This window comes from Meriones unguiculatus, chromosome 14 (assembly GCF_030254825.1).
Source record: "Meriones unguiculatus strain TT.TT164.6M chromosome 14, Bangor_MerUng_6.1, whole genome shotgun sequence".
Taxonomy (NCBI): Eukaryota; Metazoa; Chordata; class Mammalia; order Rodentia; family Muridae; genus Meriones; species Meriones unguiculatus.
Window position 1 is genome coordinate 72,889,194 of NC_083361.1, and position 19,646 is coordinate 72,908,839.

At 38.5% G+C, this 19,646-nt stretch overlaps 1 protein-coding gene across 1 annotated transcript; it reads right to left on the reverse strand.

Moving 5' to 3' along the window:
- Positions 1 to 4,552: 4,552 nt before the first annotated feature.
- On the reverse strand, positions 4,553 to 5,560 carry LOC110562296 (olfactory receptor 14A2-like). The gene has a single exon (XM_021659019.2). The coding sequence runs from the start codon at positions 5,558 to 5,560 to the stop codon at positions 4,553 to 4,555; it is 1,008 nt and encodes a 335-aa protein (XP_021514694.2).
- Positions 5,561 to 19,646: the final 14,086 nt, after the last annotated feature.

Here is a 19,646-nt window from a genome sequence, read left to right on the forward strand (position 1 = left end):
CTGTTATTTTGCCATGATGTTTGATCATGTAGTCTATGATCTTGGGGAAAAGATGGTGGCAGGACCATGAGTTGTTAGATGATCACAATGTACCTGTGGTTAAGAAGCATGAAAGATGAACTAATTTTTCACTGTGCTTCTACCTCCTTTTGATGTAGTATGTGTCTTAGGACATGTTCTAGGGCTTTGATTTTCACCATGGCCATGACAACTCATAAAAGAAATCAATGAATCGGAACTTGCTCACAGATTCAGAGGTTTAGTTGTTCATCATTATCATAGCAGGGAAAATGGGGGCACTCAGGCAGTCATGATGCTGGAGAAGCAGCTGAGAGTTCTACATCCAGAATCTCAGGCTAAAGAAAAAAAGAACCACCGAGCTTAGCTTAAGATTTTGAAATCTCTGGGTTACCTCCCTCGGGATGATCTTCTCTAGTTCCTACCATTTGCCTGAAAATTTCATGATTTCCTTGATTTTAATTGCTGAGCAGTAATTCGGTAAGTGTACCACAATTTCTGTATCCATTCCTCCTCTGAGGGACATCTAGGTTGTCTCCAGATTCTGTCTATTATGAATAAAGTTCCAATGAACATAGTTGAGCAAACATCCTTATTGAATGGGGGGGTGTCTTTTGGGTATATGCCTAGAAATGGTATAGCTGGATCTTGAGGTAGCACTATTCCCAATTTACTGAGAAAGCCACAGATTGATTTCAAAAGTAGTTGTACAAGTATACATTCCCACCAGCAGTGGAGGAAGGTTTGACTTTCTCCACATACTCTCCAGCATGCATCATCCCTTGAGTTTTTGACCTTAGCCATTCTGAAAGGTGTGAAGTGGAATCTTAAGGTAATTTTGATTTCTATTTCCTGAATGACTAAGGACATTGAACATTTCTTTAAGTGTTTCTCTGCCATTTGATATTCCTCTGCTGAGAATTCTCTATTTAGCTCTGTTACCCCATTTTTAATAGGATTACTTGGTTTGTTGGTGTTTAACTTATTCTGTTCTTTAAATATTCTGGATATTAGCCTTCTGTAGAACTAGGGTTGCTGAATATCTTTTCCCAGTCTATAGGCTCTGTTTTGTTCTGATGACAATGTCCTTTGCTTTATAGAAGCTTTTCAGTTTCATTAGGTCCCATTTATTGATTGTTGATCTTAGAGCCTATGCTGTTGGTGTTCTGGTCAGGAAGTTGTTTCCTGTGCCAATGAGGTCAAGACTTTTGTCTACTTTATCTTCTAACAGGTTTAGTTTGTCTGGTTTTATGTTGAGATATTTGATCCACTTGGATTTTAACTTTGTGCAGGGGGACAAATATGAGTCTATTTGCATTTTTCAATATGTGAACTTCCAGTTAGCCCAGAAACATTTGTTGAGCATGCTATCTTTTTACCATGGTATGGTTTTGGTTTCTTTGTCAAAAATTAAGGTTCCATAGGTGTGTGGGATTTTTTCTTGGTCTTCAATTTGATTCCATTAATCCACTGTTTTTATTAATCCACTGTTGCTCTATAGTACAGCTTGAGATCCGGGCTGGAGATACCTCCAGAAGATATTTTATTTTATTTTATTTTTTATTGTACAGGATTGTTTTAGCTATTCTAGTTTTTTGTTTTGTTTTATTTTCCATATGAAATTGAGAATTGTTCTTTCAAGATTTGTAAAAGATTCTGTTAGAACTGGGACTGTCTCTGATGTGAACTCATGGCTGGCTCTTTGATCACCTTCCCCTGAAGGGGGAGCAGACTTGCTAGGCCACAGAGGAAGACAATGAAGTCAACCCTGATGAGACCTGATAAGCTAGGGTCAGAGGAAAGGGGAGGAGGTCCTCCCATATCAGTGGATGTGAAGAGGGGCATGTGAGGAGACAAGGGAGAGAGGTATTGGAAGGGAATGAGGAAGGGGCTACAGCTGGGATACAAAGTTAAAAAAATTGTAATTAATATAAAAATATAAAATTTTAATTAAATTTGTTGGTAGTTGGTATTTTGATGGGAATTGCATTATATTTGTACATTCCTTTTGTTAGGATAGCCATTTTTACTACGCTAATCTTAATGATCCATGAACATGGGATATCTTTCCATCTTCGGATATCATCTTCAATTTCATTATTCAGAGACTTGAAGTATTTTTTCATACAGGTCTTTCACTTGCTTGGTTAGAGTTGCACCAAGGTTCTTTATGTCATGTGTGACATGTGAACGGTGTTGTTTCCCTAATTGCTTTCTTAGCCCATTTGTCTTTTGTATACAGGAGGGCTTCAGATTTTATTGAGTTAATTTTGTATCCAGCCACTTTTATGAAGTTGTTTATCAACTGAAGGTACAGAAGGAAACACATGGTATATACTCACTTATAAATGAATATTAGTTATATAATACAGGATAAATATACTAAAATGTAGTCCTAAGGAAGCTAAACAACAATGAGGACCCTACGGGAGAGGCTTAATCCTCATTCAGAAGGGCAAACAGGATAGACATCAGAAGAAGGAGAAAACAAGGAACAGGACAGGAGCCTACAATGGAGGTCCTCTGAAAGACTCTATTCACCAGGGTATCAAAGAAGACATGCAGAAGTGGGGGAAGGAGGGGAGGGTGGGACTGGGAGGGGAGGAGGGAGGGGCTTATGGGGGGATACAAAATGAATAAACTGTAATTAATAAAAGTTAAAAAATATATTAAAAGGAAAAGAAAAAAAAAGAAGGAAATCCCTATGGTGAGTGCTCTCTGTCACAAACAACTCCACATTTGGCTAAGGCTGAGGATCTGGCTTGCTTCCATGTATGTGGACCTATCTGCATTGCCCACGTGGCACGCTGGAGTTGGCTACCCAGAGGCTATTTAAGCTGTGGGCTGGCTTTCCCCAGGGTCCGATGATTGTTCAAGGTTCCTGAATAAACTGCATTGAAAAAAAAAAAAAAAAAAAGAAGGAAAAAGAAAAAAAAAAAAAAAGAGACACTGAGACTCGTAGCCAAACTTGGGGCAGAGTGCCAGAAACCTTATGGAGGAAGGGGGAAATAGAAAAACCTGGAGGGACAGGAACTCTACAAGGAGAACAACAGAGCCAAAAATTCCAGGCCCAGGGGGCAGGGAGGCTGCAGAAACCAAGGATCTTGCACTGAGAAGACCTAGACCCCCTGTTCAGAGGAAGCCCATAGGCTGCTTAGTTTACAAGTGGGTTTCCTAGTAAGGGGTACAGGGGCTGTCTCTGACATGAACTCAGTGGCTGACTTTTGAACACCTCCCCTTGGGTAGGGGGGCATGGAGCCTTGCCAGGACACAGAGGAAGATGATGGAGCCAGCCTTGATAAAACCTGATAGGCTAGGGTCAGATAGAAGGGGAGGAGGTCCTCCCCTATCAGGGGACTAGGGAAAGGGGATCAGGGGAGAAGAGGTAGGGTGGGTGGGACTGGAAGGAGACAAGGGAGGGGGCTGCAGTGGGTATACAAAGTGAATACATTGTAATAAATAAACAAATAAATAAATAAATAAATAAATAAATAAAATTAAAAAATATATTCAGGGACAAGTGAATTCTGCAATTGTAGTAGGATCCATAACTCTTTTCTAGACACTGATGGAAATATTCTGTACATAGTTATAAGTGATGCTTTCCTGTACTACAGGCAGGCTAAAAGAATAATAATTTTGTTAACTTTTCCTGCGGAGGAACACCACCTTCTCAGAGCATGCAGACAACCAAATACAAGTAAAATATTTTCATCAAAGTCCAACTTGGTGAACCAACGTATTTATTCATATCATTTACTTACAGGAGCTTGGAGGACACAAAGACAGTCACAGCACCTTAAAGTGTCATTCTTACTATTGATGACAGCTCACAATAGCTGTAACCATGATAATAGATGCATACATTTCAAAAAGCTTCATATTTGGAGGGTTCTTTCCAGGCTCTTAGGGTCTCTTAGTCAGAGAGTCTACTCTCCCCAGTATTTTTTTAAACACTTCCATAACATGGGAAAGGTCTTGGGATTTTTAAACTTTCTAGAAGTTGGAAGGATATTTAGACTCGTTCCTTAGAATTACAACTTCTGCCTCCTCTCACCTGTAATCACTGTATTCAGGGGAAACTACAGAAAAGCAGTCACACAATTTCAAACTCTCCAGTATCTTTCTGATAATGCACTCAGCCTGAGTGGCCACTATTTGTCTTTTATAATGTATCTCATAAGATCTTTCTCCAGGTTTGTTTTACCTTAAGCCTTTGATACTACTTTATGGGCAGGGCCTAATAGGCACTAGGCCTGCTGGGTTCTCTTCATGCCCATTCTCTAATTATTAGAGAGACTATCAGAGAAACCATATATGAATTTACCTTAATTGTTCCCTTCTCATATCTAACTATTGTCTTGCTGTTGTTTTTGTTTTACTTTGGTCTCTAAGTGAACCTGATAAGAAGTTATCAAATAGCCAGATATTGAGTCTTACCATGAAAAGAAAATAGCCAATCATTTTAGAACATTATATTCTCCAAAGAGAAGAGCTTTATCATAGAAGAGCAGAAATGGTTGTCTTTGGAAAGTCAAAAATTACAGAACTTGGCTGTAAAGTGTAAGGCACTATACCACTGACAGATACTTTGAAATGTTAAGTGAAGTAAACTCCTTTGGCAGAGATTTTGCTGCAACCTCCCCAGAGCACACTTGACATCAGCGTTCCTAAGGCTGTAGATCACAGGATTAAGTGCAGAAGGCAGCACAGTGTAGAGCACAGAAAGCATCCTGTCTGTAATTGACGGTACATCTGAGGGTGACTTCAGATAGACAAAGCAAGCAGTTGCAATGAAAACAGTGAAAACAGTGAGGTGGGGGACACAGGTGGCAAATGCTTTGGACTGACCTTTAGTAGTAGGAATCTTTAGTACCGTGGAGAAAATGTAAAAGTAAGAGATCACAACACAGATGAAACAAGACATGCATAGGCACATTCCAATTCCAAGACTTGTGTAAATTACTCCTAGTGTTTCAGAGCAGGAAATCCTTAGCAATGAGGGAACATCACAGAAAAACTGTGGGATCACATTGGAGCCACAAAAAGGCATGGAAAATGTGCCAGCTGTGTATACAGTTCCAAAGAGCACTCCAGCAGTCCAGGAAATACTCACCATCCTCACACAGTTACCAAAACTCATGATGGCCTCATAGTGCAAGGGACAGCAGATGGCAACATAGCGGTCATAGGACATAGCAGTCAGGACAAAAATCTCTCCTGCTGAGAAGGAAGTCATTAAATGTATCTGGAAGGCACAACCCAGAACAGTAATGTAATTTTTGTGAGTTAGACTATTGACAATGAAATTTGGGATTGGGATGGATACAAGGAAGACATCAAACAGAGACAAATTTTTCAGGAAGAAGTACATGGGTGTTTGGAGTTTCAGGTCCAGAGTAATGAGAGTGATGATAAGAAAGTTACTCATTATGGTTGCTAGGTAGATCACCAGGAAGAACATACCACATACAGTCTGTAGCTCATGAATATCCGAGAATCCCATAAGGATGAATCCTGCTATTCTAGTGACATTGGGCATTCTAGATTCCTCCCATGGGCTGTCAGGTAGGAGAGATGAATAAAAAGTGATGAAGTTCCAAATGGTTACACTGATGTGCAGAAATATTCTGTGGGAACAGAGCCAGAAAACAATGTAAGTTCTTCTGCATTGCTATAGCACTTACCAAAAAGTGCTATGTTCACTTGATACATAAGTTGCACTAATTTATTATTTATGACAATGTATTGTATCAGGTTTTATTACAATTTTTAATTATAAAATACATATATGGTGCTTTTCCTAATACAATTGACAGTTTATTTAAAACTGCAATTGTCCAACAACAATCGGGCAACAAACAGCAAGATAAAGTTTTCAAATCTCTCCCTGTACTGTTTTATTTCCTTTGTCTTAATCTTTAGTCAGAGCACTGATCAGCCTTGCATTGCCACACTTAATATTCAAAGGGCCTTTACCTGAAATGAATAAGTGTCTTTCTTCAAGGCTGAATACCAGTACCTATGATGTTTTCAAAAGATTTCCCATTGTCACTTTTAATCATGTGTTTTGCATTCTTTGAGTGTCATCTGGATTCCTTGAATCATTGGCTTCAATATCTCATTCAAATCCTTTAATAGTGATGCCAAAACAGAAGTGATCTTCGAATAGGTACCAATTTGTCTACTTTCCAGGTTGCCTATCTGGTAAACACCTTGCAAAGCAAGTCAACATTCCCTTTTACATCAGAAGCAGTTTTCTGTGGATCAAGTGGGGATTGATCCCAATTCAGTCTTAGCAATAAGACTGATAAGATTCTTGATGTATCAGAACTGAGATAACAATCAACCAGGCCACAGTTTGACCAGGAGTGTTTGAGAATCAATGACGCTTTTCCTTCTTTCCTAAAAATCTTTGTGTTCTTTTCACTACTTTCAAATCCATAGCTACCTTTTATGTTTATATTTATGAAACTCCTTCCCTGACTTTTACAATTGCTCTTGATTTTCTTTCTGTGTTGTTAGCCACTTTCCGTTTGCATGAAGTGTCTGATTTCAGGCATTCCATGGCATAAGATTTTCCTAACAGAACAATTCGAATCCCTTAGTTTAGGAAAATAATGTTAAGCCAGGTGGTATGGCACATGCCTGTACAATCCCAGCACTCGGGGAGGCAAAGGCATGTGGATCTCTGTGAGCTCAAGGCCAGCCTTGCAGCTAAGGCTACACAGAGAAACCCTGTCTCACTCAAAAAAAAAAAAAAAAAAAAAAAAAAAAAAGAAAGAAAAGAAAAGAAAAAAAAAAGAAAGAAAGGAAAAGAAAAGAAAGAAAGCAATGGAATTTATCACATTCCATTAATGTTTAAAATAGTTGTGTGTGTTGTAACTATAAACTCTCAAAGTCTGTTACTAAATCAAAACAACAATAACAAAAAGGGGCCAAGAATTTGATAGAGATGAGAAATATATGGGAGGGTTTAGAATGAGGCAAGGGAAGGTAGAAATATTATAATTAAATTATATTCTCAAAATAAGATAAAGAGAGAAAGAGAAAAGAAAAAGAAAAAGGGTGAGAGTCTGTAGACTCATTTCAGTAGTGAAAAACCATTTCTGCCCTTGGAGATTACACGAGTTTGGTTTTCAAACTTAAATGGTGGTTCACAGTTGACAGTAACTCTAGTTCCAAGAAATCTAGCACTTATATCTGGCATCTGCAAGCACCAGGGAGGCAAAATGTATATAAACATAAATACTGAAAAAATACAAATACATGAGATAAAAATGATAGATATGTCTTAAAGGAGAAACAAATTTAGAAATATTTTTAATTGTTCAGCTGCATTCCTTTGTAATAAAACATGTCAGGATTTCTGGTGTTTTATTTATAAATAAATCTTAAGAAATCACCACATCAAAACATTTCCTTCATTTGTTCTTCTATATTTCTCTTTATCACGTCATGTTTTCTGGAATAACTTTTTAGTAAGATTCAACATATTCTGATATCCTATATATATTCAAGCTGTATCAATAGGGTACATTGCTGGTTACTAGGCTTAGGTATTGACTTACTCTTCATTGAAAACTTCTTCAATTGGACATGTTGGAAAATCTTTGTACATATATCTGATGACTAATCCACTTTCCAGAAATTTGAGTAATCTGAATTGTTTTAAAGTACAGATTTCAGTTTCTGTTCATTAAATATTAAAATACTCTGCTCCAAAATATTTAATCATCTCAGAGAATCTTTTCATATACATTAACAGTCAGATTATTGATGGGTCACCCAAAAGTTTCGAAACCTGTCACCAGGACATTTAGTTACAATTTAGGCTTCTTATAAGACTCAAAAGTAGATGCAAAACAGTGATCATTTCTCAATATTGAATAAAGCAAATACAAATCAGAATATCGTTTACCATCATAAATCTTGGTTAGATTCTCTTGGAAACACTGTGTAATTCAAAGGTCTCTAATATATCTTTTTAAGACACTTGGATGTAATCCTAAAATTCCCCAAAGGAAAATCTTTTTGAATAGCCATCCTCATTAATACTTTTCTGTTAAGACTATTAGCGTTATAATTAGCACTTTCTGTAGGACAGACTGATCAGTCTCAAGAAAACAAACTAGAGTGGATCAAGAAGAACGTGGCTCACACTTTTCTCATATATATATATATATATATTCTAAATTATGCTGAACATAAATTTATAGACAATATCATTATAGTTGTAAGTAAATATTAGAATATAGAAAGACAATTTGCCTAAGGACTTTTGACAAACATTATTATTTTTATCATTGCTACGACAAAGTACCTGAAAACAAAATAAAACAACAAACATCAACTTTAGAAAACCAAGGCTTATTCGGTCTCATATTTTGGGTGTACACACACATCATGGCAGGGAATAAAGTAAGTCAGCATTATGGAATGACTGGTCACATTGTAACCTGAAATTATAAAGCATAGAAGACACAGGTTAAGACTGTACTGATGCTCAGGTAAGGTAGAAATTATCCTTTCTCTATCTGCCCTCCAGCCAGGGTTTACAGGTTGTGTGGCAATGGCCAGCTTTTAACATGGGTGCATGGAATCAAAACTCAGTCCTCATGCTTGCAAGCAAATACTTTCACCAAATGAGCCATCTTCAATCTTCTCTGCTCCCTAACTGGATTTATTTATTTATTTGGGGGTTTACTTTTTCACATTTTTATTACTATCATTTTATAACCATTTATTCAATTGTATCTCGGCTGTGGCCCCCTCCCTCATCTCCTTCCAATACCACTCTCCGTCCCTTTTCTCCTCCTATGCCTCTCCCCTAGCCATTGATAGGGGAGGCCTTCCTCCCCTTCTATTTGACCCTAGCCTATCAGGTCTTATCAGGTCTGGTTGCATTATCTTTTTCTGTGACCTGACAAGGATACAACCCAAGGGGGCAGTGGTCAGAAAGAATGCAAATAAGTTCATGCCAGAGAAAGCCACTGCTGTCCTTAATAAGGACCCCATTTGGAGACTGAGTCTATGGGCTACATCTGAGCTGGGGTTTTAGGTCCTCTCCATGCATTGTCCTTGGTTGGGGTATCATTTTCTTCAGGGCCCCCAGAGCTCAGTTTTTTTGGCTCTATTGGTCCCCATTTGTAGCTCTTGTCCCCCTATGTCTATCTCCCCCATCTTTTATAAGATTCCCTGTACCCATACCTCGCTTAGTAGAGTGTTTTAGAAGCCCTTTGTGAAAGCTTCCTGCCCTTTCCCTGTCTCCTCCTGCTTCCAATGTCTATTGCATTTGTCCTTCTGAATGAGGATTGAGCATCTTCCCAAGTTCTTCCTTGTTGTTTAGCATCTTTAAGAGTATAGATTTTAGTATGTTTATCCTATATTATGTCTAATATCCACTTATGGGTGATTATATACCATGTGTGTCTTTTTGCTTCTGGAATATTTCACTCAGGATGATCTTTTCTAGTTCCCACCATTTGCCTGAAAATTTCATGATTTCTTTGTATTTAATTGCTGAATAGTAAATGTACCACAATTTCTGTAAGCATTCTTCCCTTGAGGAACATCTAGGTTGTTTCCAGCTTCTGGCTATTACAAATAGAGCTGCTATGAACATGGTTGAACAAATGTCCTTGAAGTATAGTTAAGCATATTTTGGATATATGCTTATGAGTGGTATAGCTGGATCTTGAGATAGCACTAATTCCCAATTTTCTGCAAAGTAATTTTTCAAATCAGCTGTACAAGTTTGCATTCCCACCAGCAATGGAGGAGGGTTCCCATTTCTCCACTTCCTCTCCAGCATGTGTTGTCACTTGAGTTTTTGATCTTAGCCATTCTGATGGGTGTGAGATGGAATTCCAGGGTTGTTTTGATTTTCATCTTCCTGATGACTAAGGAGTTCGAACTTTCCTTTAATTTTTTTCTGCCATTTGATACTCCCCTGTTGAGAATTCTCTGTTTCACTCTGTTCCCCATTTTTAATTGGATTACTTGATTTGTTGCTTTTTAACTTCTTTAGTTCTTTATTTATTCTAGATATTAGCCTCTCTCGGATATAGGTTTGGTGAAGATGCTTTCCCAGTCTGTCGTTTTGTTCTGGTGACAATATCCTCTACTTTACAGAAAATTTTCAGGTTCAAGAGGTCCCATTTATTTATTTATTTATTTATTTTTATTTTTTTTTTTTCTCAATGCAGTCTATTCAGGAACCTTGAACAATCTTCTGACCCTGGGGAAAGCCAGCCCACAGCTTAAATAGCCTCTGGGTAGCCAACCCCAGCGTGCCACGTGGGCAATGCAGATAGGTCCACATACACGGAAGCAATCCAGATCCTCAGCCTTAGCCACATATGGAGTTGTTTGTGACAGAGAGCACTCACCATCAGGAAGATGGAAGGCAGAAACCAGCTCCAACTTTAAGGCACAGCATTACACAGCTCTCTACAGTTCCCCCTTTTTGTTTTAGACGCATCAGGCAAGAGTAGAGGTCTGATCTCTGATATTAGAAATAAATTGGGACTTTCGGTACAAAGTCCCATTTATAAATTGTAGATCTTAGAGCCTGAGCTGTTGGTGATCTGCTCAGAAAGTTGTCTCCTGTGCCAATGAGTTCAAGGCTCTTCCCCACTTTTTCTTCTAAGCGGTTTAGTGTGTCTGGTTTTATGTTGAGGTCTTTGATCCACTTAGACTTTAGCTTTGTTCAGGGTGATAAATATGGATCTATTTGCATTTTTCTACATGTAGACATCCAGTTAGAGCAGCACCATTTGTTGAAGATGCTGTCTTTTTTCCATTGAATGGTTTTGGCTTCTTTGTCGAAAATCAAGTATCTGAAGATGTGTGGGCTTATTTCTTGGTCTTCGATTTGATTCCATTGATCCACCATTCTGTTTCTATGCCAGTACTGTGCAGTTTTTATTACTGTTGCTCTATAGCACAGCTTGAGATCAGGGATGGAGATACCTCCAGAAGAGCTGTTATTGTAGAGGATTGCTTTAGCTATTCTGCTTTTGTTGTTGTTGCTGTTTTTTGTTTTTCCATATGAGTTTGAGAAATGTTCTTTCAAGTTCTGTAAAGAATTGTGTTAGTGTTTTGATGGGCATTGCATTGAATCTGTAGTTTACCTTTGGTAGGATGGCCATTTCCTCTATGTTAACCCTACTGATCCATGAGCACGGGAGATCTTTCCATCCTCTGATACCTTCTTCAATTTCTTTCTTCAGAGACTTGAAGTTTGTTTGTTTGCTTGTTTGTTTTTTTTCCATAAAGGTCTTTCACTTACTTGGTTAGAGTTACACCATGGTATTTTATGTTATTAGTGGCTATTATGAAAGGTGTTGTATTTTCAGGACAGGGTTTCTCTGTGTAACATCACTGGCTCTCCTGATATTCACTTTGTAGAGCAAGCTGGCTATGAAATCAGAGATCTATCTGCCTACCTCTCCCTTCCATATTTTAAATGAATTAAATGGATTAAATGAATGTGCCACCATGCCTGGCTCTATTTATAATTCTAATGTATTCTCTGAGAGGAACAAATAGGCTTTTGAATATAATACTGTCTCTGCCTTTCACAGTTCATGTGTGTTTGCATCTATAAACATATATATATATATATAAATTTGTATACATATTTACAAATATATACACACAAATATATAGAAAGAATATTTAATTTTCTGTTTCTAGTCTTTTTACTAAATAGCAGAAGGAAATTTGTGCAACATAAGAGGAATATATAAAATATAAAGTATTCTTAATGATAAAATAACAAATACAACAAATTCTTTTTAGCCTGGTATTGAATGCTCTTCAAATTATGTAATTATGAGGAAAAACAATAACATCTTAATTAGTATGCATATTATTCTCTTGAAAAAATAGTTGTAAACTCCAAGTTATGTATTTTTTCTTGAGTTTTCTCTTAAGTTAAAACTCAGAAAAATATCACTGAAACAAAACTTAGAAAGTACTTTGAATTGCTTAACTGAAAGGACAAAGGAAAATAGGAACAAATTAAGAAAATAAGATGTTTGAGTATGTCTTTTCTTGTGCTGGTTTGATGTTTTTAACATGTAGCAATATATTATCAAAAGTCAAATAAAAATATCATAATATAAATGCTTAATCACATACTTATATGAAAAGTGTGAGCTGCTTTAAATGAACAAGGTAAACTGGCCAGTGCTGAGTGATCACAAAGAGGTGACTGGTGTTCTCAGTGTCCAGGGATGGTAGGAGTTATTCAAGAAACTGGCATCTGAAAGGTGATCTTCCAGGGAGAGAATCATGGCTCCTATGTGTGCATGGAAGAGTTGGGAAGAGGAGTGTTTCCTGCGAACATGGCCTGCATGTGCAGTGCAATGACAGTTGTGGAGAAGGACATGTGCAGTACATGAAAACAGGAAACTCAAGAGCAGTTTTCTTTGGTGAAAGAATAAACATTATAAAAAGCTTAGTGTTGTGGCTTTCAAATAGAATCACAGAACTTGGGAGACTCAAAATGAGATAATTGACACTCTGGAATACACAGTGAGTTATAGGACAGTCTTGGCTACAATGTAAGATTTTTACTTCAAACAGTAGCAGTGGTAATATTGGTCACCACCAATAGTGGTGATGGTGGTGGTGGTAGTAATACTAGGTATAGTAATAGGAACAATAATAAAATATTTGTTAATGGATCACAAAGTTTTCCTAGGTCATAAACAGAATTTTGGCTTACATTCTTACAGACATGTAGACATTTGTATTTTAAATTAGGATATAAATATTTTTATTGACACTGTAAAATGTTCTTTCTGCTTGTGACATAGAAGACACACTAGACAAAGATTTTACAGGAAAGAAAGTGACATTAGAGGATAATATCCTGTTACCTAAAGTGTAGACATAAAAACATCAGACTTTGTGCTGCTTTTACTAATGGAGACATATTAGAAAAGAATGTGATAGCAGAGTCAGACTCGGCTTTCCATGTGTATGAAGAATGATTCAGTGGAAATAGCGATTCTGAGTTCTCGAGATTTATTACTCAAACTGTAAGAGGAGGATAATTTTATTTTTAAGGCTATAGAAATAATTGAGTTACAAGATTTATTATTTAAGCTGTAAGAGTAGGATAGTTTTATTTTTCTTAAGCATTATGGAAATAATTGACTTCAGAATCCCATACGATATAGTCCACCATTCAATCTTCAAGGTTATAATAGGTAGTATTGGCACATGTTTAAATCAAAATTCAGCACACAAGTGTTTTAAAAAAGACATAAGAACAAATACATTATCCAGGATATCAATGATAGTATTGATTTTAGCAAATGGGAACAGTAGTAGGATATACTGTTGATAAAATGAAATGTTTGAAACATTTTAAGTTAGGAAGTTACATATTTACAAATGGCAAATATAGCCACATTTTACTTGCTATTGCTTGTACAAATGTGTAAACACAGAATGCAGCCATCACATGAAACGGACTAGGACATAGATTATACTGGGGTTAAACATGAGTGTTCATGGCCTGGAAACAGGGAATTGGGCTTCCTCAAATATTGTAAGAATTTTCATGAAGTTATTTAGTTATAAAAAAACAAATAAACTTGAAAATCAAGACAGATTTCCAAATATATTGATGGAAGTGAGCTTCTGAAAAACAGGAAAATTTCAAAAGCTATAATTGAAGATATAATTTGATATCATCCATAGAATATTATTATAGAAAATAAATTACTACCATCAATGGAATAATGAAGTCTTTCTGAAGTGGGATAGCATACAGAAACACATTTTTTTTTATCAGTTCATAATGTATTGTTGAGATTGTTTACATATAACTTTGATATTTTTGTGGAAAATTAACTGTTAAAAATATATCACACATGGAAATGCTGTGAAATGAAATTCAAATTTGCAAGTCAAGATATGTTCACTGGATAGAAAAATGGCATAGACTATATGAGGTTAAATAACCATTTTTGATGGCATCTGCAGCCTCCTCCATAGCGGGGAGTTCTTGCCATGTACTTTATTTATTCTTTATCTATTTATTATTTATTTATTTAATTCACTTACATCATTGTTGTTGTAGCGGCATCCCTTCTCCCCTCCCAGTCCCATCTTCCCTCTTTACTCCTTTCCCCTTTCCCTTCTCTCAAGAAAGGGGAGCCCCCTTTCCTAACTATCCCATCTCATCAAGTTGCATCAGGACTGAGATACCGCCTTCCCTAGTGGCCTGACAAAGCAGTCCTGCCCGGAGAAAGTGATGAAAAAGCTGGCAAGTGAGTCCCTGTCTAATGCAGCCCCCACTTTCCTTACTAGAGGGTCCACATAAGGCCTAAGCTGCCCATCTGCCAAAGTCCAGTTCATACATGGTCTTTAGTTGACGTCTCAGCCTCAGCAAGCCCCTCTAGGCACTGCTTAGTCTGTTCTGTTGGTCCACTTGTGGAGCTACTGTCACCTCCAAGTCCTCTTTCTTTTCTTTCCTTCCATTTTTCAACAAGACACCCTAGGCATCCCCTAATGTTTGGCTGTAAGTCTAGGCATCTGTTTTGAGGTGCTGCTAGGTAGCACCTCTAAGAGGGCAAATCTGTCAGGCTCCTGTCTGCAAGTTTAGCAGAGCATCTATCATTCATAGTGTCAGGGCTTGGCAAGAAGCCATGGTAATTTCAACAGGATCAAAGAATCACGACTAGGAAGATGATAAGTCCTAAGTAGGAACATACTATTTTTATTTTGCTTAGTACATCTGTCAAACTACTTCCTAAATTTACATTTCTAAGCAGACCCGTGGTGCCCTAAGCGTTTGTCAAAGAAGCTTCTTATGCTGTCAACAGTTGATGCAGAGTTTCAGAGCTGGTCAAAGTGCTGAGAAAGAGTTACTATAGGTCTGTACCTCAGTTATTATAGGCGGGTACCTTAAAGAGGGTACCCACACACCTCCTACAAGATTGGGACCACTGTTAAAGAGGTAGTGGAAAGAATGTCAAAGACCAGAGATGAGGAGGAGGGGCATAGAATTTGTTATCAATATGACAAGAAAAAGACATTTGTGAAATAATAGTGTGTACTCTTGCCTCTATAAGGAATACTTAAGTCTGAGTCAGTAACAATTTATACCCTGGAGAGGAGCTCATGAGCACAGAAATCTCCCAGGCAAGCTATTGACAGGTGTGGGCTGAAAGAGAAAGGAAAGTAATTGTCTTTGGTTTTGTAGTCACTGGTCCATGTTCCAGTGGATAGCCCCATATCCATAACAATGCAGAGGCCCTGGATAAACCCAATGGACTATAAAACAAGAATACCTGAAAGTGGGGTGGGAAATCCCTCAGTATTGAGGGCATTTTTGGTGATGGAGATAAGACAGGACCTATTGATGTGTTTTGGGTGAGGGAGTTGAGTGAAGAGATTATATACATGCATAAACATTTTAATGAATAAATTAATTAAAAACAAAGCATAAAACATTTTTCTTTAAAGTTTTATATTCCAGGAGGAGGGGCAAGATGGCGGCGCCGGGAGGACTCTCATTCTGAGCAGCAGCACAGCAGGATCAGCACAGTGACCACCAATCAGAACTCTCGGCCATAAAACACAGTCATTGTGTTTCCCAGGTGAGAGGATACCCCACGGTGGAGGATTCAATCAGCTTTTAACTCACCCGGCTAAACCGCGGAAGAGATCCTGGTTCCGCCAGACGCTTGGCTGCGGGCCGCCAGCCCCAGCCCCAGCCCAGAGCCACAGCCAGTGTCTCTGGTCACGGTCCCAGACTGAACCTTGGGCACCACACTATCAGAGACTGGAATTTTCAGTCGAGAGATAACCCCAGGGTACAGGAAACGATTGGGACCGGCCTTAGGTCACCCAGACATCCCCTGGAAAAGACTCACAGGGCTCCTGGGGTGCCTGCGCGCCTGATTCGCCGCTGGAGATAGAAACGGCGGGTCTGATCTCAGAGCACTCATCTCACCCCCAACCTGAAAAGGTCCCCGGAAAATTGCCCATCTGAGGGAGGCACTCAGGCTCCCAAAAGCCGCAAAGGCAGACACAGGCAGTTTCTGCGCACCAGACAGCTGGCAGAGACTGAGCCGCCATCACACAGCTGTGCTCCAGGCACAGGCAGTTACTGCGGCCAGACAGCTGGCGGACACTGAGCAGTGTGCACCAGGGCAAAAAAAGACACTGGGAGTCCGTGTCTCCAGAGAATCCACGGGAAAGGAAGGAAACTACTGACCTAAATCACCCAATCCTTCCCTAGAAAAAGTCTAGCAGTCTAGTGGGGCCGAGGCTCCAGCACTCAGCTGTGCTCCAGACACAAGCACAAACAGTTGAGGCGTGCCTGATGTCCAACTGGGTCACAGCAGCTGATCATTAAATTTACAACAAGAAACCCAGAAACAGGGCAGCTGCCCTCAGGACTTCCCTGGGTGAGAGGAGAACCCTCTCGACTAACAAAGACCACAGTTACCACTCAGGTCTATATCCCTGAGGTGAGCAACTCCTGAAAAAACACCAGCCATCCAGGGACTATACCCAAAAAGCTGAGAAGACATCCTTCAGGAAAAACCAGCTTTCTGCAAAGGGGATTCTCTCCACCACAGGATCCCCAGGAACAACCAGAAAATAACACCAAACACCTAAGATAACACAATGGGTAGAGGCCAGCGTAAAAGCTCAAGCAACAAAAGACAGAGCAATATGGCATCTCCAGAACCCAGTTACCCAGGGGCAAGTAGCCCTGAATACCCCACCATAACTGAAATCCAAGAAGATGACCTAACAAGTATGCTCATGAAGATGATAACAGAGGAAACAAATAAGATTCGTAAAGACATAGAGGAAGATAAACTCAAACAGAATATTGCCATCCGTAAAGAAATAGAGGAAGCTGCAGCCAAACAGTTTATGGCCTTTAGAAAGGAAAAGCTTAAAACACTGAATGAAATGATAGAAACAGAGTTGAAGGAACTAAAAGAAAAACAGGAAAGTACAATCAGACAGGTGAAGGAAGTAAACAAAACAACTCAAGACCTGAAGATAGAATTGGAAAAATTAAAGAAAACACAAATGGAAGAAATAATGGAAAGGAAGAATCTAGGGAAGAAAACAGGAACTACAGAGATAAGCATAACCAACAGACTACAAGAGATGGAAGAAAGAATCTCAGGTGTAGAAGATACAATGGAAGAAATCGATGTATCTGTCAAAGAAAATGTTAAATCCGAAAAATTCCTGACACAGACCGTCCAAGAAATGCAAGACAATATGAAAAGACAAAACCTAAGAATAATAGGTATAGAGGAAAAAGAAGACTCCCTTCTCCAAGGCCCAGAAAATATTTTCAACAAAATCATTGAAGAAAATTTCCCCAAGCTAAAGGAGAGGCCACTTAGAATACATGAGGCCTACAGAACACCCAACAAATTTGACCAGAAAAGAAAATCCTCCCGCCACATAATAATCAAAACAGTAAGTATACAGAACAAAGAAAAAATACTAAAAGCTGCAAGGGAAAAAGGCCAAGTAACATATAATGGCAAACCCATTAGAATCACACCTGACTTTTCAACTGAGACTATGAAAGCCAGAAGGGCCTGGACGGATATCATGCAGACCCTAAGAGAACACAGATGTCAGCCAAGGCTACTATACCCCGCAAAACTCTCAGTCCTCATAGATGGAGAAAACAAGATATTCAATGACAAAAACAAATTTCAACAATACCTACAAACAAATCCAGCATTACAGAAGACACTGGAAGGGAAAATACAACCCAAGAAAGCTAGCTACATTCAAGAAAACACAGGAAATAAATAACCTCACTTCAGTAAAACAAAAAGCAACCAAGCACACAACAGTATGTCCACAGCCAACATCAAAATCAAGAGATCTAACAGCCACTGGTCATTAATCTCTCTCAACATCAATGGACTCAACTCTCCAATAAAAAGACACAGATTAACAGAATGGATACGTAAACTAAACCCAGCAATCTGTTGCATACAAGAAACACACCTAAGCTACAAAGATAGACATTACCTGAGGATAAAGGGTTGGAAGACGACTTTCCAAGCAAACGGACCCAAGAAGCAAGCAGGAGTAGCCATTCTAATATCTGATAAAATAGACTTTCAACCAAAATTAATAAAAAGAGATGGGGAAGGACACTTCATACTCATCAAGGGAAAATTCCACCAGGAAGACATCACAATCCTGAACATCTATGCCCCAAATAAAAGGGCACCCACATTTGTGAAAGAAACATTGATAAAATTTAAAGCACATATAGATCCCCACACATTAATAGTGGGAGACTTCAACACCCCACTCTCAACAAAGGACAGGTCAACAAAACAGAAATTAAACAAAGAAACAATGTCTCTGACAGAGGTCATGAATCAAATGGACCTAACAGACATTTACAGAACTTTACACCCAAACACAAAAGAATTTACCTTCTTCTCAGCACCTCATGGAACCTTCTCCAAAATAGACCATATAGTGGGTCACAAAGCAAGCCTCAACAGATACAAGAAGATTGAAATAATCCCATGTATCTTGTCTGATCACCATGGAATAAAGCTGGACCTCAACAATAACAGAAATAACAAAAAGCCTACACACACATGGAAACTGAACAACTTGTTACTAAATGACAGCTGGGTCAGGGAAGAAATAAAGAAAGAAATTAAAGTCTTTCTAGAACTCAATGAAAATGAAGACACAACATACCCGAACTTGTGGGACACAATGAAAGCAGTGCTAAGAGGAAAGTTCATAGCACTAAGTGCCTTCAAGAAGAAATTCGAGACAACTCATTCAAGCACCCTAATGGCTCACTTAAAAACCCTAGAAAAAGAAGAAGCAGACACACCAAGAAGGAGTAGACGGCTGGAAATAATCAAACTCAGGGCTGAAATCAATTAATTGGAAACAAATAAAACAATTCAAAGAATCAATGAAACCAAGAGCTGGTTCTTTGAGAAAATCAACAAGATCGACAAACCCTTAGCCAGGCTAACCAAAAGGCAGAGAGACACCACCCAAATCAACAAAATCAGAAATGAAAAGGGGGATATAACTACAGACACTGAGGAAATCCAAACAATCATTAGGACTTACTTCAAAAGTCTATATGCCACAAAATTTGATAATCTAAATGAAATGGACAATTTTCTTGATCAATTTGACTCACCAAAGCTGAATCAGGACCAGGTAAATCAACTAAATAGTCCTATATCCCCCAAAGAAATAGAAGCGGTCATCAAAAGTCTCCCATCCAAAAAAAGCCCAGGACCAGATGGCTTCAGTGCAGAATTCTACCAGATCTTCAAAGAAGAGCTAACATCAATTCTCTTCAAACTATTCCACAAAATAGAAACAGAAGGAATATTACCAAATTCATTCTATGAAGCCACAGTCACCTTGGTACCTAAACCTCACAAAGACTCAACAAAGAAAGAGAATTTCCGGCCAATCTCCCTAATGAACATTGATGCAAAAATACTTAAAATACTTGCAAACTGAATCCAAGAACACATCAAAGATATTATCCACTATGACCAAGTAGGCTTCATCCCAGGTATGCAGGGGTGGTTCAATATACGGAAATCCATCAA